The following is a 26,346-nucleotide window of genomic DNA, read 5'->3' as shown; positions in this document are numbered from 1 at the left end:
GTCTGTGCTAGCAAAAGAGTCCTGTAGCGTAGCATCCGCATCATCTGACCACTTCCGTATTGAGCGAGTCACTGCTACTTCCTGCTTTAGTTGTTGCTTGTAAGCAGGAATCAGGAGGATAGAATTAAGGTCAGATTTGCCAAATGGTTGGCGAGGGAGAGCTTTATACACGTCTCTGAATGTGGGGTAAAGGTGGTATAGCATTTTTAGTTGCTCATGTGACATGCTGGTAGAAATGAGGTAAAATGGATTTAAGTTTGCCTGCATTAAAGTCCCTGGCCACTAGGAGCGTCGCTTCTGGATGAGCATTTTCTTAGTGCCAGCGTCGGTTTGTGGTGGTAAATAGACGGCTACGAAAAATATAAATGAAAACCTTCTTGGTAGATGGAGTACCTCATGATAAGCTGTAGGCCACACTAACTCAGACGAGCAATGCCTCAATATTAGACATCTCGCAGCAGCTGTTATTGACAAATTCTCACACACCCCCACCCCTTCTCTAACGGATGTTGCTGTTCTGTCCTGCCGATGCACGGAAAACCCAGCCAACTGTATATTATCCGTGTCTTCTTTCAATGTCACGTTGGTAGGATAGTCTCGAACTGAGCTCATATAGTTTACTCTCCAGTGATTTCATGTTGGCCAATAGAATGGATGGTAGAGCCGGGTTATCCACTCACCTACAAATTCTCATAAGGTACCTTGATCTCCGCCCCTTGTATTTCTTTATTTTCTTGATGCGAATGACAGAGATTTTGGCTTTTGTCTACGAGCAACTTTATATCCTTTGCATCAGACTCATTAAAGAAAACATATTACTCCAGTTTGAGGTGAGTAATCGCTGTTCTTATCCAGAAGCTCTTTTCATAAGACACGCTAGCATCAACATTATGTACAAAATAAGTTACAAACAATGCGAAAAAACACACAAAATAGCACAATTGTTGAAGACCACGTAAAACGGCAGCCATCCCCTCCGGCGCCATTCTTTAACGATTTACATTTTATCAGTGCTTAGGGGTCTTCTTGGTGTGTGTGAGTCATTTTAGCAATTGGGATTGTTTACTGTGTGTTCATACAGTACTGTCCGGTACCAACAACCAATGCAATATAATCTCTCATTCTGTTAAACCGACGAGCCTCACCCTCGGGGCTACTGTCATGCAAATCATTATTACATTAAGAGCATTTCTGTTGCAGTATTCTTTTTGAATCCTGTGCTTTGTTTACGTGAAATGGGGAGTACGTTTTGTTTCAACCGGGATGGCATTCTGTTCTAGCATTAAACCACTTTAAGCACTTATTAACCTATGCTGCTGTGTGATCTCAGGATGCATGTTGTGTGCAGCACTGACACGTACAAGACTCTTCTGTTGATTTAAGTATCAACACGGTGACTTGGTATTTGTCTGGTGATTATCTGCTATTGTACTTACTCCTCTATTTGCCCAACTCTCTTGTCTTGCAGCTGGTCCCAATTTGCTCCCTATCACTACGCTCTTGGTCCTAACCAGTATGTGAACCTGACCCTTGGATGTCTGCAGATCTGTAGGGTGGACCCTCCACCACTACACTGCTTATACCTTTCCAAAGCCTTCATATCCGCAGACATCAATCGGTTAGGGCCAAAGGAGGGGGGGGGATATTGAGCACATTACGACCAACTGATAGTCCTCACTAACTATCTGATCTAGTTTTGCACAATTCCGCTGTCACGCTGGGTCATTTTAACCCTGAATTTGTTCATTCCTCAACTATGGAAAATGTGAAAAGCCTTGTAACATCACTTCTCAAGTTTGTTAATTCCAATAAAGGTTTTTAACTTACCTGATGCGCGGGAGTGCTCATTTTGTGTGTTTACCATTCACTGCTTTCTGAAAACCAACTGCTCCCTGTCCTTGTAGTGCCTCTCCATCCTTTCATGGAAGTTTGAGTCAATTGCAGGTGTATGCTACAACTCTTTAAATGTGATAAAGAATATATTTTCCTCTATGGCTGCTCTATGGCAAGGTCACAGCACATTCTCAACTGGTGGACCGCAGGTCGTAATCCCGACCCAGAATGCGTAAAACAAGGACTGGATTCGGGATTCGACTCCTGGTATCATACGAACACACATAAGCCATGGAAAATTTTGAATTCTGTAAAGTGAGTGTGGAAGTAGTGAAAAAATGATTGGTATCAACAATGACAAGCCACCGGGGTATGACAACTTGGATGAAAAATTAGAGGATAATAGCAGACGATTGCCACTCCTATTGGCCATACCTTCAATTTAAGCCTACGAGAAAGTCTAGACCCGGAGGGAAGCAAAAGTCATTCCGCTACCTAAGAATAGTAAAGCCCCGTTTACTAGCTCAAATAGCCAACGAATCAGCCTTTTACCAACTCTTAGTAAATTGCAATTGGCTCAGAACAGGGCAACACGTCTGGCCATTGGATGAACACAGAGAACAAACATTAATAATCTGAATGTTAATCTTTCCTGGCTCAAAGTGGAGCAGAGCTTGACTTCATCACTACTTGTATTTGTGAGAGTTATTGACATGTTGAAAGCACTGAGCTGTCTGTTTATAAACGACTAGCACACAGCACTACATCGAGCCATGACTACATGGAACTCTATTCTACATTGGGTATCTGATGCAAGCAGTAGAATCAGATTTTTAAAAACAGATACATAAGTACACCTTATGGAATAGCAGGGACTGTGAAGCAAACAAAAACATAGGGGCAGACATGCATACACACACGATAACATACGCACTATACTCACATGGATTTTGTATTCTACATATGTGGTAGTGGAATAGGGGCCTGAGAGAGCACATCACACGATAACATACGCACTATACTCACATGGATTTTGTATTCTACATATGTGGTAGTGGAATAGGGGCCTGAGAGAGCACATCACACGATAACATACGCACTATACTCACATGGATTTTGTATTCTACATATGTGGTAGTGGAATAGGGGCCTGAGAGAGCACATCACACGATAACATACGCACTATACTCACATGGATTTTGTATTCTACATATGTGGTAGTGGAATAGGGGCCTGAGAGAGCACATAGTGTGTTGTGAAATCTGTTATGAATGTAATGTTTTTAAAATTGTAGAACTGCCTTAATTTTGACAGACCCCTGCCTCGGCAGCAGCTTATGGGGATCCATAATAAATACAAATACAACTGAGTTTATTAGTCACATGCACCGGGTCGCAGATGTAATTGCAGGGTACAGTGAAATTCTTATGTTCCAAGCTTCAACAGTGCAGGTCAAAGAGATGTGCGTGAAACAATAGTAAAATAAAATAATAGAATGAAAAAATATAACACGGCATATACTGGATATATATATATATATATATATATATATATATATATATATATACAGTTGAAGTCGGAAGTTTACACACACCTTAGCCAAATACATGTAATCTCAGTTTTCACAATTCCTGATATTTAATCCTAGTAAAACTTCAATTTCTTAGGTCAGTTAGGATCACCACTTTATTTTAAGAATGTGAAATGTCAGAATAATAGTAGAGAGTGATTTATTTCAGCTTGTATTTCATCACATTCCCAGTGGGTCAGAAGTTTACATACACTCAATTAATATTTGGTAGCATTGCCTTTAAATTGTTTAACTTGGGTCAAACGTTTCGGGTAGCCTTCCACAAACTTCCCACAATAAGTTGGGTGAATTTTGGCCCATTCCTCCTGACAGAGCGGTGTAACTGAGTCAGGTTTGTAGGCCTCCTTGCTCACACATGCTTTTTCAGTTCTGCCCACGATTTTTCTACAGGGTTGAGATCAGGGCTTTGTGATGGCCACTCCAATACCTTGACTTTGTTGTCCTTAAGCCATTTTGCCACAACATTAGAAGTATGCTTGGGGTCATTTTCCATTTGGAAGACCCATTTGTGACCAAGCTTTAACTTCCTGACTGATGTCTTGAGATGTTGCTTCAATATATCCACATAATTTCCCCTCATGATGCCATCTATTTTGTGAAGTGCATCAGTCCCTCCTGCAGTAAAGCCTCCTGCAGTAAAGCACCCCCACATCATGATGCTGCCACCCCGGTGCTTCACGGTTGGGATGGGGATCTTCGGCTTGCAAGCCTCTTTCTTTTTCCTCCAAACATAACGATGGTCATTATGGCCAAACAGTTCTATTTTTGTGCTTCATCAGACCAGAGGACATTTCTCCAAAAGTACCATCTTTGTCCCCATGTGCAGTTGCAAACCGTAGTCTGGCTATTTTTATGGCGGTTTTGGAGCAGTGGCTTCTTCCTTGCTGAGCGGCCTTTCAGGTTATCTCGATATAGGACTCGTTTTACTGTGGGATATATATACTTTTGTACCCGTTTCCTCCAGCATCTTCACAGGGTCCTTTGCTGTTGTTCTGGGATTGATTTGCACTTTTCGCACCAAAGTACGTTCATTTCTAGTAGACAGAATGCATCTCCTTCCTGAGCGGTATGACGGCTACATGGTCCCATGGTGTTTATACTTGCGTACTATTGTTTGTACAGATGAACGTGGTACCTTCAGGCGTTTGGCAACTGCTTCCAAGGATGAACCAGACTTGTGGAGGACTACAATTGTTTTTCCTGAGGTCTTGGCTGATTTCTTTTGATTTTCCCATTATGTCAAACAAAGAGCCACTGAGTTTGAAGGTAGGCCTTGAAATACATCCACAGGTATACCTCCAATTGACTCAAGTTATGTCAATTAGTCTATCAGAAGCTTCTAAAGCCATGACATCATTTTCTGGAATTTTCCAAGCTGTTTAAAGGCACAGTCAACTTATACCCACAGGAATTGTGATACAGTGAATTATAAGTGAAATAATCTGTCTGTAAACAATTGTTGGAAAAATTACTCGTGTCATGCACAAAGTAGATGTCCTAACTGACTTGCCAAAACGATAGTTTGTTGCCAAGAAATTTGTGGAGTGGTTGAAAAAACAGTTTTAATGACTCCAACCTAAGTGTATGTAAACTTCTGACTTCAACTGTATATAAATATATATACACTGTGCATTCGGAAAGAATTCAGACCCTTTGAATTTTTCCACATTTTGTTACGTTACAGCCTTATTCTAAAATGTATTAAATTATTTTCCCTCATCAATCTACACACAAACCCTATAATGACAGTGAAACTTTTTTTTAGAAATGTAGGATTAGAAATGAAAAATATACCTTTTTTGCATAATTATGAAACTCGAATTTGAGCTCAGGTGCATCCTGTTTCCATTGATCATCGTTGATGTTTCTACATCTTGATTGGAGTCCACCTGTAGTAAATTAATTTGATTGAACATGATTTGGAAAGGCACACACGCGGCCAAAATAGCAATGAGGGGAGAGGTGACCAAGAACCCGAGGGTCACTGACAGAGCTCCAGAGTGCCTCTGTGGAGATGGGAGAACCTTCCAGAAGGACAACTATCTCTGCAGCACTCCACCAATCAGGCCTTTATGGTGAAGTGGCCAGACAGAAGCCACTTCTCAGTAAAAGGCACGACAGCCCGCTTGGAGTTTGCCAAAAGGCTCCTAAAGGACTCTCAGAACATGAGAAACAAGATTCTCTAGTCTGATGAAATTAAGATTGAGCTCGGTTCAAGAGGACAAGTACATTAGTGTCTAGTTTGAGAAACAGACACCTCACAAGTCCTCAACTGGCAGCTTCATTCAATAGTACCCGCAAAACAACAGTCTCAACGTCAACAGTGAAGAGGCGTCTCTGGGATGTGGGCCTTCTAGACAGAGTTCCTCTGTCCAGTGTCTGTGTTCTTTTGCCCATCTTAATCTTTTATTTTTATTGGCCAGTCTGAGATGTGGCTTTTTCCGTGCAACTCTGCCTCGAAGGCCAGCATCCCGGAGTCGCCTCTTCACTGTTGATGTTGAGACTGGTGTTTCTGTTGGTCACATCTCTGTGGACCTTGTTCAGGTTATGTCTCAGTGATATATTCATACAAATATTTATACATGTTAAGTTGCTGAAAATAAATGTAGTTGACAGTGAGAGGACATTTCTTTTTTTGCTGAGTTGATATACACACACAGTGCTGTGAAAAAAAGTATTTGCCCCCTTTCTATTTTTCTCTACTTTTGCATATTGTTTGATACTCAATTCATTTTGGCCCAATTTGACGTTTTGGAATGGCCGAGTCAAAGTCCAGACCTAATCCTAATTTAGATGTTGTGGCAGGACTTGAAACTAGCAGCTCATGCTTGAAAACCTACAAATGTCGCTGAATTAAAGCAGTTCTGCATGCAAGAGTGGGCCAAGTTTTCTCCACAACGATGTGAGAGACTGATCAACAACTACAGGAAGCATTTGGTTGCTGTCATTGCTGCTGAAGATGGAACAACCAGTCATTAAGTGTAAGGGAGCAATTACTGTTTCACACAGGGGAATTGGGTCTTGCATTACTATGTTAATTAAATAAAATTAGTATCCATTTTTGTTATTTATAAACTCAGGTTCCCTTTATCTAATATTAGGTTTTGGTTGAAGGTCTGATAAAATTCGGTATCAAAAATATGCAAAAATCATTTTTTATGGCACTATATATTTACAATTATTTTTAAATTCTGTACAGTTGCTGCAGTTAGAAGGGGCAACGTTTGTAAACAAACGTGGGGCAGGAGGGGATCGGGGAACAGTTGTGGCTATTCGGCAACCTGAAGGTTTGGCCATTCAGTCTGTCAGTTTTTGCCACGATGCTCTGATTCTGAGTGATGAAAGCGGGAAGAACAGGACAAGAAGGATGTGAACAGTTTGGGGTTGCATGGGTTGTGAGGTGGGGGTTTGCTACTAAGCCGATAAACGACATATCAGTCCGGACCTTTACCACCTAGGAAATGTGTGACTGGACCTTCTCAAATAGTACTTGAGTGTCCCTGCCATAGAGTATGTGGTTTAACGTTTTGAATGTCCGGTAGTCTCTTCAAGACTAGAAGCACGGCATGTGAAGCTATTGCCTGAGTGATTCTGAGGCTACATTGTGGGGGTCAACCATAGAAGGGATACTGTGCCATCATGCAAGACAGTTCAGAACACAGTAATCGCCACTAGAGGACACTATTGGTCAATTGTCCAGCAGTAACTTTGGCCTCATGTTAACAAAGATCAAATCAATTCAATTCAAGGGGCTTTATTGGCATGGGAAACATATGTTAACATTGCCAAAGCAAGTGAGGTAGATAATATACAAAAGTGAAATAAACAATAAAAATTAACAGTAAACATTTAACATACAGAAGTTTCAAAAGAATAAAGACATTACAAATGTCATATTATGTATATATACAGTGTTGTAACGATGTACAAATTGTTAATGTACAAAAGGGAAAATAAATAAGCATAAATATGGGTTGTATTTACAATGGTGTTTGTTCTTCCCTGGTGGACCTTTTCTTGTGGCAGCAGGTCACAAATCTTGCTGCTGTGATGGCACACTGTGGTATTTCACCCAGTAGATATGGGAGTTTATCAAAATCGGGTTTGTTTTCAAATTCTTTGTGGATCTCTGTAATCTTAGGGAAATATGTGTCTCTAATATGGTCATACATTGGGCAGGAGGTTAGGAAGTGCAGCTCAGTTTCCACCTCATTTTGTGGGCAGTGTGCACATAGTCTGTCTTCCCTTGAGAGCCATGTCTGCCTACGGCAGCCTTTCTCAATAGCAAGGCTATGCTCACTGAGTGTACAAAGTCAAAGCTTTCCTTAAGTGTTGGTCAGTCACAGTGGTCAGGTATTCTGCCACTGTGTACTCTCTGTTTAGGGCCAAATAGTATTCTAGTTTGCTCTGTTTTTTTGTTAATTACTTGATACATTGGAAATAATAATTTTTTTGTTGTCTCATGATTTGGATGGGTCTTATCGTGTTGCTGTCCTGGGGCTCTGTGGAGTGTGTTTGTGTTTGTGAACAGAGCCCCAGGACCAGCTTGCTTAGGGGACTCTTCTCCAGATTCATCTCTCTGTAGGTGATGGCTTTGTTATGGAAGGTTTGGGAATCGCTTCCTTTTAGGTGGTTGTAGAATTTAACGTCTCTTTTCTGTATTTTGATAATTAGCGGGTATCGGCCTAATTCTGCTCTGAATTATTTGGTGTTCTACGTTGTACATGGAGTATATTTTTGAAGAATTCTGCACGCAGAGTCTCAATTTGGTGTTTGTCCCATTTTGTGAATTCTTGGTTGGTGAGCGGACCACAGACATCACAACCATAAAGGGCAATGGGTTCAAGGTATGTATAGTTTTTTGTGTGCTCTAGGGCAATGGTGTCTAGATGGAATTTGTATGTATGGTCCTGACGACTGGAGACTTTTTGGAACACCATTATATTGGTTTTACTGAGATTTACTGTCAGGGCCCAGATCTGGCAGAATCTGTGCAGAATATCTAGGTGCTGCTGTAGGCCCTCCTTGGTTGGTGACAGAAGCACCAGATCATCAGTAGACATTAGACTTCAGATTCTAGTAGGGTGAGGGTGCAGAGCGCCCGTTGATATATATGTTGAAGAGGATGGGGCTGCTGTCACACCCACAGTCCTGTGGGAAGACTTTTCTATTTTAACCGCACACTTGTTTTTTGTGCATGGATTTTCTAATGTCGTATGCAACACCACTTTCCATAAATTTGTATAGCAGACCCTATACAAATTTGTTGAAGGCTTTTGAGCAGAGAAGACTTTGCCTTTTTTTTTTTTTTTGGTTTGTTTGTTTGGCCTCCTTCACTCACGCTGCCAAGCTTACCCTAGTAAAACTGACTATCCTGATCCTCGACTTCGGCGATGTCATCTACAAAATGGTCCTGCAGTCACAGTGGTTTTGTCACTAAAGCACCTTATACCACCCTCCACTGTGACTTGTATTTTTGGCCCTCACTATTTTAACGGCTCCAGGTCATCTACAAGTCCATGCTGTTCCGCCTTATCTCAGTTCACTGTCACGATGGCAACACCCATGGATTTTCTAATCATCCCTAAAGCCAACACCTCATGTTTTACTCTGCTGCCCCCAACACCTGAAGTTGGAGACTTTTTATCTCCCTTCCATAAATTTGTATAGTCAGACCATACTGTTTTTATACAAATTTGCACACCAATATCTCTACCTGTACATGACCATCTGATCATTTATCACTCCAGTGTTAATCTGCAAAATTGTATTTTGAAATCAACATTGTATAAGAGCATGAGAAGACTCCATTGTAACTCTGTGTTGTCTGTTTTTGCTTTATCTTTTTGTTTGTTTGTCTGGTTAAATAAAGGTGAAATAAAAAAATAAAAAATTAGGGTGTGCAGGGTGAATACATGGTCTGTTGTACGGTAATTTGGTAAAAAGACCATTTGAAATTTGCTCAGTACATTGTTTTCACTGAGGAAATGTACGAGTCTGCTGTTAATGATAATGCAGAGGATTTTCCCACGGTTGCTGTTGACACATATCCTACGGTAGTTATTGGGGTCAAATTTGGCTCCACTTTTGTGTATTGAGGTAATCAGTCCTTGGTTCCAAATATTGGGGAAGATGCCAGAGCTAAGGATGATGTTAAAGAGTTTTAGTATAGCCAATTGCAATTGGTTGTCTGTATATTTGATTATTTCATTGAGAATTACCATCAACACCACATGCCTTTTTGGGTTGGAGGGTTTTTACTTTGTTCTGTAGCTCATTCAAGGTAATTGGAGAATCCAGTGTGTTCTGGTAGTCTTTAATAGTTGATTCTAAGATTTGTATTTGATCATGTATATGTTTTTGCTCTTTGTTTTTTGGTATAGAGCCAAAAAGATTGGAGAAGTGGTTTACCCATACATCTCCATTTTGGATAGATAATTCTTCATGTTGTTGTTTGTTTAGTGTTTTCTAATTTTCCCATAAGTGGTTAGTGTCTATGGCTTCTTCAATTGCATTGAGCTGATTTCTGGCGTGCTGTTCCTTCTTTTTCCGTAGTGTATTTCTGTATTGTTTTAGTGATTCACCATAGTGAAGGGGTAGACTCAGATTTTCCGGGTCTCTATGTTTTTGGTTGGACAGGTTTCTCAATTTCTTCGATTTTTGCATTCTTCATCAAACCATTTGTCATTGTTGTTCATTTTCTTCGGTTTTCTATTTGAGATGTTTAGATTTGATAGGGAAGCTGATAGGTCAAATATACTGTTAAGATTTTCTACTGCCAAGTTTACACCTTCACTACTACAGTGGAATGTTTTACCCAGGAAATTGTCTAAAAGAGATTGAATTTGTTGTTGCCTAATTGTTTTTTGGTAGGTTTCCAAACTGCATTCATTCCATCTATAGCATTCCTTAATGTTACTCAGTTCCTTTGGCTTTGGTGCCTCATGATTGAGTATTGCTCTGTTCAAGTAGACTGTGATTTTGTTGTGGTCTGACAGGGGTGTCAGTGGGCTGACTGAACGTTCTGAGAGACTCTGGGTTGAGGTCAGTGATAAAGTAGTCTACAGTACTACTGCCAAAAAAATGAGCTATAGGTGTACCTACCATAGGAGTCCCCTCAAAGCCTACCACTGACTATGTACATACCCAGCGTGCAACAGAGCTGCAGGAGCTGTGACCCGTTTTTGTTGGTTATGTTGTCATAGTTGTGCCTAGGGAGGCATATGGGGGAGGGAATGTTGTCACCTGCAGGCAGGTGTTTGTCCCCCTTTGTGCTGAGGGTGTCGGGTTCTTGTCCAGTTCTGGCATTTAGGTCGCCACAGTCTAACTAGTACATGTCCCTGGGCCTGGAAATGATTGATTTCCCCCTCCAGGATGGAGAAGCTGTCTTCATTAAAGTATGGGGATTCTAGTGGGGGGATATAGGTAGCACATAGGAGGACATTTTGAATTTCCTTTTGAATTTCTAGCCAAATGTAAAATGTTCCTGTTTTTATTAATTTAATGGAGTGAGTTTGGTCTGCTCTATGCCAAATTAGCATACCTCCTGAGTCCCTTCCCTGTTTCACACCTGGTAGTTTGATGGATGAGACTACCAACTCCCTGTAACCTAGAGGGAAACCAGTGGGTCTGTCTCCTCTATACAAGGTTTCTTGCAGGATGACAATGTCTGTATTACCGATTTCTTTGGTGAAGTCTTTAGGCCAAAGGCAGATGACCTCAGGCCTTGGCTATTCCAGGATGAGATAGTGAAGTCTTTGTGTTCCATAAAGTGTCCAATGTTGTAGGTCGTGTGGTTTGGCTTCAGGCCAGTAAGTGTGAGCAGAGCCTGCTGAGCATCTGGTACATGCCATTGGTTTGGGCTAGTGTAAGAGTGGGGGTTGGGCCTGTTTGCCCGCTCACGGCCTGGGCGTATGTGTGATTTCCATGTTGAGGCCCTCTTTGCATGGGGTGGGCAGGAGGGGCATAGGTCTGATCTGAGGGAGGCCTAAATGGGGTGTGGACATGGTTGACTTGGGGGGTTGATTGGTTGTGGTGGGAGTGTGTATGTGGCTGGTGGTGTTGTGGTCTGGTTGTAAGTCCTCTCGGCGTGGGTCCTCAATGTGTAGGTCCAGGGGGGTTCCCGCAGGTCAAGGAGAGTGTCTCGCTGGTCTGGGCAGGGTGTCTATTGATCTGTTGCTCGTGTGAAGTGTTGGGGCTATGTTTGAGAGTGATGTCCTTTAGAGTCCGGGCGAAGGTGGGCACTGCTGCCTAGTTGGACCTGGTCATAGAGGCTGTTCAAGTCCAGGGTGAAGTGGTGGGCCAGGTAAACATTTGTTTTTTTCAGGCACAGTCACGGGAGATACTTGCGTTTACCCGCTGTATTGTGGCAGGGTGAAAGTCTTTTCGTGGTAGCAGGGTGGAGATAACCACTTGTGCATTGGGGAAAGTAGAAGAAGCTTTTTCAATCACTCCCTTCTGTGCTGTGGCAACCCTTTCCTGCTGTGTTCTCAGGTCATTTGTGCCTGTGTGTATTATTATGTGGCTGGGTGACCCTAGTTGGTCCTCAGACAGAAGGTCTAGGGCGCACTGGGTGTTTGGACACCAGAGTTTAGACACTGTTTGGGGAAAACATTTTTTATTGTATTTCCCATTTGAGTCCATAAAGAGTTCAATCTGTGTCTTGTGATTGTCCTCAGTGAGTGTGGGGGGGGGTAGTCAGGAGGGCTATCAGGGTGGCTGACAGGGGGGGGGGGTGTTCAGAGGGGGTGAGATCCCCTGGGCTTGGGGTTCTTCATTTGTCTGTTCTGCTGTGATGTCGACGCTATGGTCAGGGCCTGGTGTGGACTGTTCTGCTGTGTTGTCGAGGTGGGCTGTTCTGCTGGCTTCTCTGCGGGGGTGGCCACCTCTCTAGTGGGTTGTTCTCTGTCACACGCCATCCCCCTCAACCTCTCCTCCAGCAGTCTGATCCTCTCCTCTAGTGCTCTGTTCATCTCCTGCTCCTGCTCTTTCTCCTGTTGAAGTTGTCTCACCACTGTCCAGAGTGCAGATATGTCTCTCTCCACCTCAAGCTCTCCGGGTCTAGTTAGGAGAGTGTTGTTGTGCTGGACTGTTGTCTGGGTCTGTGCTGACTGGAGTGTAATCACCTGCTGTTCCAGCTCTACCTGCCTTACCTCCAGCTGGGTAAATGTATCCTTCATTTTAATGAGGGGGTAGTACTCTGTGCTGGGAGGTTGACTTTCCGCTGGGGGTGGCTCGTCTGTGGGGTTATACACTGCTCAAAAAAATAAAGGGAACACTAAAATAACACATCCTAGATCTGAATGAATGAAATATTCTTATTAAATACTTTTGTCTTTACATAGTTGAATGTGCTGACAACAAAATCACACAAAAATTATCAATGGGAATCAAATTTATCAACCCATGGAGGTCTGGATTTGGAGTCACACTCAAAATTAAAATGGAAACCACACTACAGGCTGATCCAACTTTGATGTAGTGTCCGTAAAATGAGGCTCAGTAGTGTGTGTGGCCTCCAAATGCCTGTATGACCTCCCTACAACACCTGGGCATGCTCCTGATGAGGTGGCGGATGGTCTCCTAAGGGATCTCCTCCCCGACCTGGACTAAAGCATTTGCCAACTCCTGGACATTCTGTGGTGCAACGTGGCGTTGGTGGATGGAGCGAGACATGATGTCCCAGATGTGCTCAATTGGATTCAGGTCTGGGGAACAAGTCCACAACATCAATGCCTTCCTATTGCAGGAACTGCTGACACACTCCAGCCACATGAGGTCTAGCATTGTCTTGCATTAGGAGGAAGCCAGGGCCAACCGCACCAGCATATGATCTCACAAGGGGTCTGAGGATCTCATCTCGGTACCTAATGGCAGTCATGCTATCACTAGAGTGAAAGCACCGCCAGCATTCAAAAGGGACCAAAACATCAGCCAGGAAGCATAGGAACTGAGAAGTGGTCTGTGGTCCGCACCTGCAGAACCACTCCTTTATTGGGGGTGTCTTGCTAATGGCCTATAATTTCCACCTGTTGTCTATTCCATTTGCACAACAGCATTTAACATTGATTGTCAATCAGTGTTGCTTGCTAAGTGGACAGTTTTATTTCACAGAAGTGTGATTGACTTGGAGTTACATTGTGTTGTTTAAGTGTTCCCTTTATTTTTTTGAGCAGTGTATAATGAAGAGGTCTGGTCTGACCTGCTCCGGTTGGGGATATCTTTCTCAAGGGAGAGCTTCTCCTGCTGGGCTTATTCTTTGATTAGGTGAAAGTCCAGCTGAAACGGTTTGGGGTTGCCCTGTACCATTACTGTTCCAGACTTATAGAGATTTATATTAGCTGACTCAGAGTCCTAGTTGTCAAGTATCCTGAGTTTCCACCCCTCATTAACTTATCTAGGATAGGGGGCAGCATTTGGAATTTTGGTTGAAAAGCATGCCCAAATTCAACTGCCTGCTACTCATCCCCAGAAGATAAGATACGCATATTATTAGTAGATTTGGATAGAAAATACTCTGAAGTTTCTAAAACTGTTTGAATCATGTCTGTGAGTATAACAGAATTAATATAGCAGGCGAAACCCTGAGGCTCTCTTTTCAATGGTTTTTCATTTGGAGTCCAGATTTCTAAGGGACTTGCTTGCAGTCAGAGGTTTTTCCTTTGTGTAATGAAGAAGTAGCCCTGTTCAAAACGAGGGCCACTTCAAGTGTACTGTTTGATAGAGGCGCATGACCAGAAAGGTAGCGTCAGTTTGTTTTCTTCCTGCATTGAACACAGATCATCCCGTCTTCAATTTGATCAATTATTTACTTTTAAAAATACCTAAAGTTGTATTACAAAAGTAGTTTGAAATGTTTTGGCAAAGTTTACAGGTAACTTTTGAGATATTTTGTAGTCATGTTGCGCAAGTTGGAACCGGTGTTGTTCTGGATCAAACGCGCCAAATAAATTGACATTTTGGATATATATGGACGGAATTAATCGAACAAAAGGACCATTTGTGATGTTTAGGGAACATATTGGAGTGCCAACAAAAGAAGCTCGTCAAAGGTAAGGCATGATTTATATTTTTATTTCTGCGTTTTGTGTCGTGCTTGCAGGGTTGAAATATATTCTCTCTTTGTATAGGGAGGGGCTACCCTCAGATAATAGCATTGTTTGCTTTCGCCGAAAAGCCTTTTTGAAATCTGACATGTTGGCTGGATTCACAACAGGTGTAGCTTTAATTTGGTATCTTACAGGTGTGATTTCATGAAAGTTAGATTTTTATAGTAATTTATTTGAATTTGGAGCTCTGCATTTTCACTGGCTTTTGGCCAGGTGGGATGCTATCTTCCCACATGTCCCAGAGAGGTTAACAAAGGGGGAGTGTGCTAATATAGCACTGTGTCATGCCAGGAGATGGTTTGTGTGGAATATGAGGTTGCTGATGATCCCATTTTTGTAATAGTCATCAAAAAGTGTCTTTTGATTTTCCATAAGAGCTTCATTTTGTGATATGTTCTTGCCTTATCATTCTTTACATACGCAGGGTACTGTATTTGAATTACCTCTGAACAGCGGGAGGCAGCTTCTAAGGCCTCTCCATTTGGTTGGAGTAGACTGTTCGACTCTCCTGCCATTGTTGGGCAAAGGGCTTTGACACCTCTCACTTGACACGTCAGTGCTAATTGAAGTTGTATCAAGATGGCAGCCTTAATTTAGCGTTCAGTCCTTATAAAGTGATGTAGTGTATTTGTCTTCTAATATAATAATATAATAATCCTTGGTAGTTGTATGCCTTCCAGGTGATTCTGTCATTCTGTCCAAAATCAGGTTGTAGGTTTTGAGTTTTGATTTGGAGTAAAGGTTATGTGTAGAGGGTAGCATCCTGTATATGTTCCTGACAATAAATCCAAGTTTATCTAACTCTAAACCTATGTTTTTTTAAGAAAATGCTGAAAAATGCAGGAGCTCATCTGATCATGACCTCTCTCTCTCTCTCTCTGTCTCTATGTATCTCATAGACAAAAATCATTTGTCTATGATTCATTAATAATATGATTCCTCAGGGATAGGTATTCATAAAAAAATGCATAGTTTACTTAAACAAATGTTTAATTTCATTTCTAGAGAAGCTAGAAACCTCATCCCCATATTATTACTTACCCTCTTGCTCTTTTGCACCCCAGTATCTCTACTTGCACATCATCATCTGCACATCTATGACTCTAGTATTAATGCTAAATTGTCATTATTTTCGCCTCTATGGCCTATCTATTGCCTACCTCCCTACTCTCCTACATTTGCACCCACTGTACATAGATTTTTCTATTTTTCTTTTCTTTTGTGTTATTGACTACATTTGTTCATGTGTAACTCTGTGTTGTTGTTTTGGTCGCACTGCTTTGCTTTATCTTGGCCAGGTCGCAGTTGTAAATGAGAACTTGTTCTCAACTGGTCTACCTGGTTAAATAAAGTTGAAATAAAAAAATAAAAAGCTGAACCTGTTCTTTAACACGACATAGCTTGTAAAACAGTTAAGACAACTATCATTCAATTGGAAAGGTGAGCGCTCAAAGAAAGCAGCTCTGGTAGACAGGTAAAAACCCAATAGCAAATATATTTTCCTTCCATCTTCCTCTTCTTGAACATCCATTTAAAGTCCCAAGTTTCAAAGGTCAATTTGAATTACCAGAATGTAAGTGAATGCGTCCTAGTTTCATAATGAGTGTGTTATAAAAAGTGTGAATCAGCCATGACCTAAGTCAATCTCAGTGGGTGTGTGCCTTCAACTGTAGTTTCGCCCTTTATGAATCAGTAAAACTTTGTAATTGAAGCTATTGTGTACTTGCTATTGTCACTGTCTCCTGGAGTATGTCCCAAATGGCACCCTATTCTCTATATAATATACTACTTTTGACTTTTGCCCTTTGGACCCTGGTCAAGAGTAGTGCCCTATTTAGGGAATAGGATTCCATTTGAGAAACAGCCCAGGTGCATTCCGTGCCTTGTTTGCTTGCTCAACCTCCCCACCCCAGGGAATGCGACTGACTTCCTTGTAGAGCAGGGTTGTGGCTCACTCACTGCTGTCGCCAAATTATGCAGCTTTCCCTACCATCCTGAGGGAGACTCAAGGTGCTCAGGTGGAATACTTTACCAGGAACCTATAACTGACCATAGGATTCTCTTCTTGTTTATGTTTTAAGTGTTAGAGGGAGAACCTGTAAGTAACATTTTTTTGTATATATTTAATAATGATTTAACAATGATTTAAATACATATTTAAAGGCTAGATTTATTTAAGGAAGTCCTTCTAGCTTGCATGTGGTTGATTAATACATGTGAAAGACTGGCATACTCTTTAAAAGTCACCCAATCAAAATCTCCCTGCTGTATCTGCTGAGTATGAGCACAAAGCTGATTGTTCTTGTTTAATGATGAAGATCAGCAAATTATTTTATTTGTTGCGTTATCCCCCCCTTCTTAAAGGCTACCACACCAGTTCGTCCAGTTATTACATTGTAGGCCTAAATGAAATCCTCAGAGTAATCTTTTTATTTTCTTCATTGCACTTACACTTGTCAAGGTTATCGGTTAATTAGGGAGTGTGGGTTTTGAAAAACAACAGGGGAGATATAAACTACAATGGCTCTATATCAAACATTTAAAAGTGTGAAAATGGATGTACCCGATTCTCTTTAAAATTGCAGTGTACACAATTCTTCTGCTTCCCACTTGTCCTAAATGTTTTGTGGTATAACTTGTCCTTTATATAAAACTTCATACCACAGAAGGAGGATGTTGTACACAGAGTTTTTGCGGTTGTGGGATGAGGCGGTAAAGGCAGTGGATGCCAGAGACTGGCAGGGAGCCCTGTCTAAACTCAACCAGATCACTGAACCTACCTCCCGGACTCTGTTTCTGACTGCCTCAGCTCACCTCGCCTTGGGGCAGCTGGAGCCTGCCATCCAGGTCAGTCTGGAGGAGAGTGATTAATCAATATCTGGAGTGTATGGGTGTTCACGTGTGTGTGTGTGTGTCATATTTATCTGTCACCCTGTGTTACCAAGGCTCTAGACCAGACCATAGCAAAGGATGAGCGACTTGCAGTTGGCTTCTTCCAAAGAGCTGGAGCATTCATGATGGCTAGCAGGTAAGTGATCACTGCACAACATTATAGTTCCTCTTAAGTCTACTGATGTTCTGTCTTTTATTAAAGTAAACAACAGGTTGAGTCTGTACAGTTTTTAGACATTGGTTAACCCATGAAGGCAAATTACTGTTTATTAATTCTTTGGATTACAAGAGACGTTTAGCTGATAGCCATTATATCTGAGATCTCCTTGCTGCTGTGTGTGGGTATGTGTGTGGTGCGTGCATGTGTGTGTGGGTATGTGTGCAGGCTGGAGGAGGCTTTGAATGACTGTACCTCGGCTCAGAAACACATGAGAGGGAACATGGTCATTGATTACAAACAGCTGGGGCTACGCTACAAGCTCTACAGTTGGCAGGTACAACAGACTTACACCATGCTCTTAAAAGCGTACACTTGTATCATAATAACACCGTGATCCTATAATAATAATATATGCCATTTGGACTTTTATCATAGCGACTTACAGTCATGTGTGCATACATTCTACATATAGGTGGTGTTACAAGCGCCATGCTCTACCAACTGAGCTACAGAAGGACCCAGGTGGACTTGTATCATACTAAACATGATCCTATAGGTGGACTTGTATCTTGATCCTATAGGTGGACTTGTATCATACTAACACCATGATCCTATAGGACTTGGACTTGTATCATACTAACACCATGATCCTATAGGTGGACTTGTCATCATACTACACACCTATAGGTGATAACAACGTGATCCTATAGGTGGACTTGTATCTTGTGATCATGGACTTGTATAACACCATGATCCTATAGGTGGACTTGTATCATACTAACACCGTGATCCTATAGGTGGACTTGTATCATACTAACACCGTGATCCTATAGGTGGACTTGTATCATACTAACACCGTGATCCTATAGGTGGACTTGTATCATACTAACACCATGATCCTATAGGTGGACTTGTATCATACTAACACCGTGATCCTATAGGTGGACTTGTATCATACTAACACCTTGATCCTATAGGTGGACTTGTATCATACTAACACCATGATCCTATAGGTGGACTTGTATCATACTGACACCTTGATCCTATAGGTGGACTTGTATCATACTAACACCGTGATCCTATAGGTGGACTTAGTGTCAGATATAATGGTGTCAGATATTTGAATTAAGTTTGCATCCCAAATGCCACCCTATTCTCTTTAACTTATAGGTGTAGACTTACAAATCTTTGGTCATTGTGACCTGTTAGTTTTTACCTTATATGGTGCACCAGGTACCAGTAGTGTCATGATTAAACAATATTCTAAATGGATCTATGACACCAAATGTATATAGTGTCAATATAATGGGTGATATTTGAATTAAGGATGTATTCTCTAAAAGGGCAGAAATGTTGGTCATTGTGACCTGTTAGAATATCCCCAGTTCCAATATGTCAACACTTCCATTGTGCAGTTCAGAAGCCAGATACACCACCTGGTAGGGATCTTTGACAAAGCCTCATTGAAGGAAGGGGGGGAGGGGTTCTGAGGTTACACAATATTAAATACCTCTCATAATAAAGATAAGACATATTACACATTCCTACCCCATGTTCACCTGTGGCTGTGTTTGTCTCAATCTGGGCTACTGACTATGTGTCTGTCTGTCAGGCGAAGGCATTCTTGACATAGGACTTGCATAGGAATTTATTTCCCCAAATCTATCAGCTTGAACAAATGTGTTTATTGCTTTTGGTTTATTAACCACATTTGTGAGACCTTTATTGATTCAAGTTGAATTACGTATTGTCTGTAGCACCCAGACAAATCTATATATTTTTGTGAAGAGATGAGGCGTCACCAAAGTTTTCAATTGCAGCATAATTTAGCTTTCTCATGGGCTGTTGTCGAGTATTACTTGTCTGTGTGAGCAGATGGAGAGTGTACAACAAGATCAAATCAAACTTTATTTGTCACATGTGCCGAATACAACCATACCATGAAATGCTTACTTAAGGGCTTGTTGTGTTGTGACAAATAAAGTTTGATTTGATTTTGTTATTATGGCCCACTATTCCTATACTGCATTACTTTTGACCAGTGCACATAGGGCTCTGGTTAAACATAGTGCAGAAGATAGGGAATCGAGTGCACTATATAAGGAATAAGGTGTCAGTTGTGACAGTCTCTCTATGGTTGTCCAGGTCTTGTATAACGCAGCAGCTGTCCACTCTAGACTGGACCAGTTGGACAAAGCCCGGGACATTCTGATCTCAGCCTCCCAGGAGAAAGGAAGAGGGGGGCGAGGAGGGAACATGGAGGTGGCTTTAGACATGATCTCTGTAAGTACACGATCAGAAACATTCACTGAAGACATCGGAAATATCCCCACAAAGAACCAGAGGTTGTTTCTCACTGATCAAGTCACATGGGCAGGGAAAAGTCCTGGCTATATCCCCACATAGTCTTTTGACATTGGCATGATGGTGTGTGGTGTCCTGTTCTACATGGCTACATTTATCTTTGTGCTGAGTTACTCTCTCTCACTCTTTGTGTGTGCGCGTGCATGCGTGCGTGTGTGTCCATCCCCAGAGGGGAGAGGTGCTGCCTGTCCTCCTGGTGCCAGAGGGGCAGGTGTTCCGCCCCAGGAAACAGGACGTAGAACAGCTGGGAGAGAGAGACTTCCTGGGCAAACCAAAGGTACAGTAAATCCACACCACTCTCTGTCTGTGTGTGTGTGTGTGTGTGTGTGTGTGTGTGTGTGTGTGTGTGTGTGTGTGTGTGTGTGTGTGTGTGTGTGTGTGTGTGTGTGTGTGTGTGTGCATGCGAATTAAATCAGATTTAATCACAGATTGGCCTTTCCTGTGCTTTCAGGTCATTTCCTCTATGATTCCCAATGATGACTTTGGTGGATTTGAACCTCTCAGGGTTCAGGTAAGGCTGAATAATGCTGTTAGAACAGCATTGGAATTACACAGAACCTTGTGTGCATCCCAAATGGCACACCATTTCAGGGGTCGGCAACAGGCATTTTTATGGCGGGGGTAAAAAAAAATTACTGTAAAATTACAAGTAGCTCAGCAGAAATTGACTTTATTTTAGGACATCTGTTCCCAAGTATTCCCCCAAATAAAAAAAAATAGACATACTGTATGTCTCAATGTGATTAAGGTATGAAATTATTGTTGTTTTCAAATACAATCTCTTTTTGGGATTAGTTGTGGTCAATTTGCAATGTACACATTATTATTATTTTCTGCCCCCCACCCCACACCCAAGTAGTGCACTATAAAGGGAATAGGTTTACCATTTGGGACACAGCCCAAAGCCCATGCCTTCTGCTTCTCCCTCTGACTGTGACTCTGTCCTCTGAACAGAAACCTGGATACTACGAGCCCAAGGTGGATAGAGTGGAGTAAGTTACATTATTCACATTGATATTTAATTATGTTCCCAAAATGAATGTCATTGGAGCAGGACAATGAGCAGGGACATCATAGGAAAAGCTCAGAGCTGATATTTGAATCCAAAGAAGATAATATGGTGTTAATATGGTGGATTGAGTGACATGGTGTCCAAAAGTAAAATTGGGCGAGTTTATTTTTGGGGCGGCAGTGGTTAGAGCATTGGACTAGTAACCGAAAGGTTACAAGTTCAAATCCCTGAGCTGACAAGGTACAAATCTGTCGTTCTGCCCCTGAACAGGCAGTTAACCCACCGTCATTGAAAATCAGAATTTGTTCGTAACTGACTTGCCTAGTTAAATAAAGGTAAAATAACATTTGGGGGTTTTCACTCTCTGCACTACAAGTGAGAAAAGCATGGTAAGTGTGCATGTTTACCCTTTACTTCTAATGGTGTATTTGCCTCCCCGTAGGGATTCTCGCTACATGTGTCTGCGTACCCCCTACATATCCGGGGGCCCTGGTCAGCTGACGGTGCCAGGGGGAGCCATGGTGTTTGTCTTCAGTGATATGGAAAGAGATGGACTGGCCACGGTCATACACGATGGACAGGTGAAAGACCCCTGTAAACTAGTGGTCGCTACTCCATAGTAGAAGCTAACAATGATGCTTGAATTACAAAGCGCATAAGAACAATGCAATACTTCCACATTCCAGACGAGGCTGTCTGGCAATTGATAGGCTAGTAGGCTATTTATAGCTGTATACAGTATCTAACTGATAGACACTTTATATTACACATTGGAACTTGGACTCCATGCTGTCGGGGCTATCCGTTCCATCACTCGTAGGCTTACCAGTGTTCACAGAATGGAGGTTGCTGTCATGAGCGCCGCTGGGTCTTTGGCAGTCATCCGCTTGGTTTTCTGGGAGAGGAGGAGGAGAAGGAGGGACTATCACCAGAGGAACTGTCACTATTCTTGAGGGGAGGAAGAAGAGGAGGAGCAAGGCCACTCATTGCCGGGCAAGGGCAGCAGGGGCTCTGTTGGGAATGGGAGGCTGCTTGTGCTAGCTGCTGCATAACTAGGTCAACTAGCTTACACCTGCGATGGTGTTTCGTAATACGAGGACGAGATGGTAGCTTTGATGATGCTTATCCTCAGTAATTTGGCACAAGATTGATTTTTTTTACAGCGTTTTTGTGCACAACTTGGTCTTTCTTGCCTTTTGTTTATCCATCTTGAACAACGCACTCACTCCACCCTGATTCATTTAACTTTTATGATACTTGTAAATGCATGACAACTATATTGTCTGTCTGCCTCACCTACTACCATCTAGACTGGACAACACAAACACTTCGCTTGCTACGTGTGGAAATGAAAAAAAATATTTATAAAAAATTAACAAATAAATTGGACAATGGGGACTGGCGGGGGTTTCCACTACGCCAGTGCACCTACTCCTTTTATTATGGCCTGTCTTCTTTCTGTATGATTGTGTATCTATACCTTTTGATATTTGGTTACCACTCATCTTTCATTTTGAATTTCTTTCTTCCTTTAGAAAGGACTTGTCCCCATGACACTGCTAGACCCAGTGGATATCAAGAAGTCCAAAGGCAGGAGAAATAATAAAGTAAGATTTTCTGTTTCTATTATTTTACAAAGACAATGTCTGTTATAGAGGTGAACTAAATGTGCCACTACTATTTAGGAGCAGCTTCATTTACATTTTTTTTATTTTAAATTTGCGCTATTTAATCTCTCAACTTTCAATTTTAGAGGAATGCTGAACAGAGCTTTATCTCCACTGTACCCCCCCAGGACTTAGTGGGGGAAAAGTGATGTGTCAGGGAAGAAGTTGCTGTATCACAATGTACTGAAGTTGCACGTGCTTAACACTTCTAGATGTAGAGGACAGACAGGCTTGTTGAATTCCCTTGGATTTTAACGATGAGGGAGAGCGGTGTCATAAAAGGAATAGCAATTATTAGCCCAGCCTCTCTGGATAGTTCACTGCTGTAATGGAAAGCACAGAGAGAGATCTGTTACCTTGACTACCCTGTTCTGATGTGTCCTCCACAGAGTATTCCCAGTGGGATCCCCCTCCCACCGGGCCTCAGGCCGCCCACTCGCCCACAGAACCAGCCCAGCCCCATAGCATCTCCTCAGGGTAGGCTCAACTCATTTAACCCCTCTAGCAGAGGACAGGACAAGGGGATGGAGCCAGGCCAGAATCCATCTAAACTAAAGCACCTTTTGTTGTTTATTTAATTATAACAGTCGTCATTCTGGCATGCCCATGTACAGTACTACCGGTATAAATTTGATCATTTTGAAAGCCTCTTCACTGAGTGTTTTAATGTTGTACTGTAATTAATCTGCAGAGAGCCCAGTTAGACAGACACCACCACCATCCTATGCCTCTGCCACCCACCCACCAATCAGTTCCACCCCGCTACGCAAGTACACATCCACAGTAGACAGCCCCACTGAACTGGTGAGTAAAGGGCCTGACTTAATCAGTGTTTGTATCTGAGTTTGTAGCTGTTAATCACCAGCGAAATAATACATTTAAAGATAAAATGAAGATTATGATCATGTCATTTATTCCTCTAAAGATAGCAGGTGAAAATATTTAGTCGATCTGTCCTCAAGTTGGACTGTAGGATATCTCACAGAATGTGTATCAGCATGATTCAAAGAAGGGTCAAGGTTTCAAAGTTTATTTTCCATGTGCACAGGAAACAAGAGTTATGAAACAGTACAGGGGAATTCTTACCTTGAAAGCTATTTCCCAACAAAGCAGTGATGATGATAATAATATAGATAATTACAGAAATATATATATTTTTAAAAAACGCACAGCAACTACAATGTGAGTTAAAGAAATATGAGAATGCAAGTATATACAGGTCAGTGCCAGCACCTTATTCAATGTGCAGGTGTACAGGAGTAATCACTTGACACCCACAAACGATGTTATACTATACTTCCTTCCAGCTGGGTTTACATATACATTATTCTGAGTTGTGTATAAATAGAAAATAATTTTATCACTCATAAAGTGTTGTAGTGGTGTAATGAATAGAATGCTGATGATGTGCCCTGATTAAGTCCAGAGAATACCTATGGGAGGGAGATGTCAGATAAAAAAATATGTTATTTTGTGCCTTAGCATGTCAGTGACCTGAATTTTTTTTCATAAGAAGAAATTACCTCTTAAAATCTCCCTGATGCCTGTGCCAAAATGTAATGGACTTCTCTCGTGTGAAGGCTGCTATACTTTCCAAGATGATGCCTGACTGGCTGGCTAGGGGAAAGAGAGGTTTCAGGGAGAGTGTTCTACACTAGACTAGACTTCCCCATCTCTGTCCAGGCAAAAGCTGCCAATCCAGTTATACTGTCAGGAGATACATTTTTTCTGAAAGCTTCCTTATGATCATTCACTCATGTTTGTTTCCTATACAATCATGTAGAAAGTGCTTTTTGCAGGATTTGTTTTAGTTTTTTTTGTGCAGATACTTCCCATGCCATATCATTTACATGTTTTCTCACAGGATCCCACTTCACCCCAGGGAGCAGAGGCTGGGTCTGTGGTGGTAAAGGTGCATTACAGATACACCGTGGCTCTGAGTGTCCCTTTAGGCACGCCGTATGATGACCTACAGGAGAGAATTGCACACAAATTGGGGCAGCCAGCCTCATACTTGCGCCTCAGGTAACTGCAGACCTGCCAACCCATTTCTGTCATTTCAGTGCTGCTATCGCACTAAAAATATAACCACCCGCCCTCATGTGTGTCCACTTTACTCCCTCTCTTCCTTTCTCCCATTCCCTCTCCTCCTCCTCTTCCTATCCTTATCTCCTCTCCCCTCAGACACAGGCAGCATGGCTCCCAGGTGCTGAAGCCTCTGGATGGGGAGGAGGGGCTCAGGGCCCTGCTGGAGGTGGCAGAGGCAGGCAGAACCACACTGTGGTGCCAGGTGAGATCCACAGGGCTCAGGCAAAAGGTATTGCAGCATATAGGGAATAGGGTGCCATTTTGGACAAAGACCTATAGTGTATCCCTCTGGAATAATCAATAGTACAATATACTGTATGTAGCACAGGGCCATTTTTAATTTAAATTCATCAATGTATTGTGTAGCTAATTTCTGAGTAAAAAATATGTTTCTCTGCTCTCCCTGTGTCAGACTGAGGACCGCCTGGACAACCGTACCATTCTCTACCAGATGGTGGCACTGTATGACTATGCAGCAGAGGGCCCAGAGGACTTGGAGTTCAGTGAGGGAGACTCTATTGACATTCTCAGTGAAGGTAATGGAGAATGAGAAATTATGAAGTCTTGTGCTTTTTAAGTGCACAGTAAGTACGTAACCTCCTGTTCTGACAAATGACTCTATCCCCCCCCCCCTCTTTCCCACATCTGTCTACCAGTCAACGAAGAGTGGCTGGAGGGACACTGTGCTGGTTACATTGGCATCTTCCCCAGCTGTTTTGCCTACCGGGAAGCAGAGACCCCCACAACCAGGGGTGCAACTTTCACTGGGGACGGGGGGGGTCATGTCCCCCCCACATTCTGAAATGGCATTTTTGCCCCCCCAGTTGTATCATTGCAATGTGATACAAAAAGAGGCAAAGGTGTGCTTTAGGACCATGCCTCCGAGTGGTCGGGTAGGCTGTTTGGAGTGTTCAGCCAGCTGGATTTAGGACCGCTTGGATACCACAGAGCAGGCTGACAGGCTGTCTGAAGGCAAAGCTTCTGGAAGGCTGGCTGGACCGGCACGCAAGAGTTGAGCATAGTTCAGTGTGTATGTGTTGCGCTTTTTCACAGAGTTGTAAAAATTGGCTACTCTTTAGGCGACTGATGTAACTGACAAGGCAACTAGTGTTTATTCGCAGTGCTGAGCTAGTATTGTAACTGACATGTAACGTTAGCTACTGAGGTGAATGAATTAGCTACGCTAGCTAGTACTGTAGCTACCACAGCCAGGTCAGTTCTAGCATCTAGCTATCTATCAGATAGCGATATGTGGTGGCTATTATTACTATCTAACAGCAGTTGTTTGTATGGAAATGTTTTTTAGCCTTCGTTTTGTTCTGTTTCAACAGAAGTAAATGAACTTGTCAAGCTTTCACAACTTGATGTACCGTTAGAAAGAGAGAGCTGGCAAAAGGTTGGCTAATGTTAGCTATGATTTTTGATCACACTAGACCTGAATGATCACACTAGACCTGAATCAAATGATGAAACCATCCGCCAAATGATTGAGAATTGATATTCTAATGTTTTTTCAGTGCAATGTGAGTTTTTATTAGTCAGTATGGCAATGTAACTTTATTGATCTATCAGTTTCCCTAGCTAATTCCCTGCTTTTCACACTGACACAGTAATAAACAGCTCTAACATTA

General features: G+C 42.1%; 1 protein-coding gene across 1 annotated transcript; it reads left to right on the top strand.

Annotated features, from left to right (window-relative positions):
* The first annotated feature begins 16,368 nt into the window (after nt 1–16,368).
* noxa1 (NADPH oxidase activator 1) lies at nt 16,369–26,346 on the top strand. Its single transcript, XM_035786235.2, has 16 exons — nt 16,369–16,630; nt 17,199–17,379; nt 17,478–17,560; nt 17,810–17,918; nt 19,730–19,867; nt 20,118–20,225; nt 20,400–20,459; nt 20,903–20,940; nt 21,403–21,541; nt 22,496–22,567; nt 23,017–23,104; nt 23,319–23,431; nt 24,492–24,652; nt 24,812–24,917; nt 25,128–25,251; nt 25,372–26,346. The coding sequence occupies exons 2-16, from the start codon at nt 17,206–17,208 to the stop codon at nt 25,515–25,517; spliced, it is 1,659 nt and encodes a 552-aa protein (XP_035642128.2). The 5' UTR covers nt 16,369–16,630; nt 17,199–17,205; the 3' UTR covers nt 25,518–26,346.

Source organism: Oncorhynchus keta, chromosome 14 (assembly GCF_023373465.1).
Source record: "Oncorhynchus keta strain PuntledgeMale-10-30-2019 chromosome 14, Oket_V2, whole genome shotgun sequence".
NCBI classification, from domain to species: domain Eukaryota; kingdom Metazoa; phylum Chordata; class Actinopteri; order Salmoniformes; family Salmonidae; genus Oncorhynchus; species Oncorhynchus keta.
This window is presented reverse-complemented; position numbering and strand designations above follow the sequence as displayed.

What these genes read in the sequence shown, in the direction of transcription:
- noxa1 (XM_035786235.2), top strand. Translation starts at nt 17,206, where the DNA reads ATGTTGTACACAGAGTTTTTGCGGTTGTGGGATGAGGCGGTAAAGGCA. An exon ending in TGGCTTTAGACATGATCTCT is followed by an intron (nt 19,868 to 20,117) that starts GTAAGTACACGA and finishes GTCCATCCCCAG; the next exon opens with AGGGGAGAGGTGCTGCCTGT. An exon ending in CCCCATAGCATCTCCTCAGG is followed by an intron (nt 23,105 to 23,318) that starts GTAGGCTCAACT and finishes ATTAATCTGCAG; the next exon opens with AGAGCCCAGTTAGACAGACA.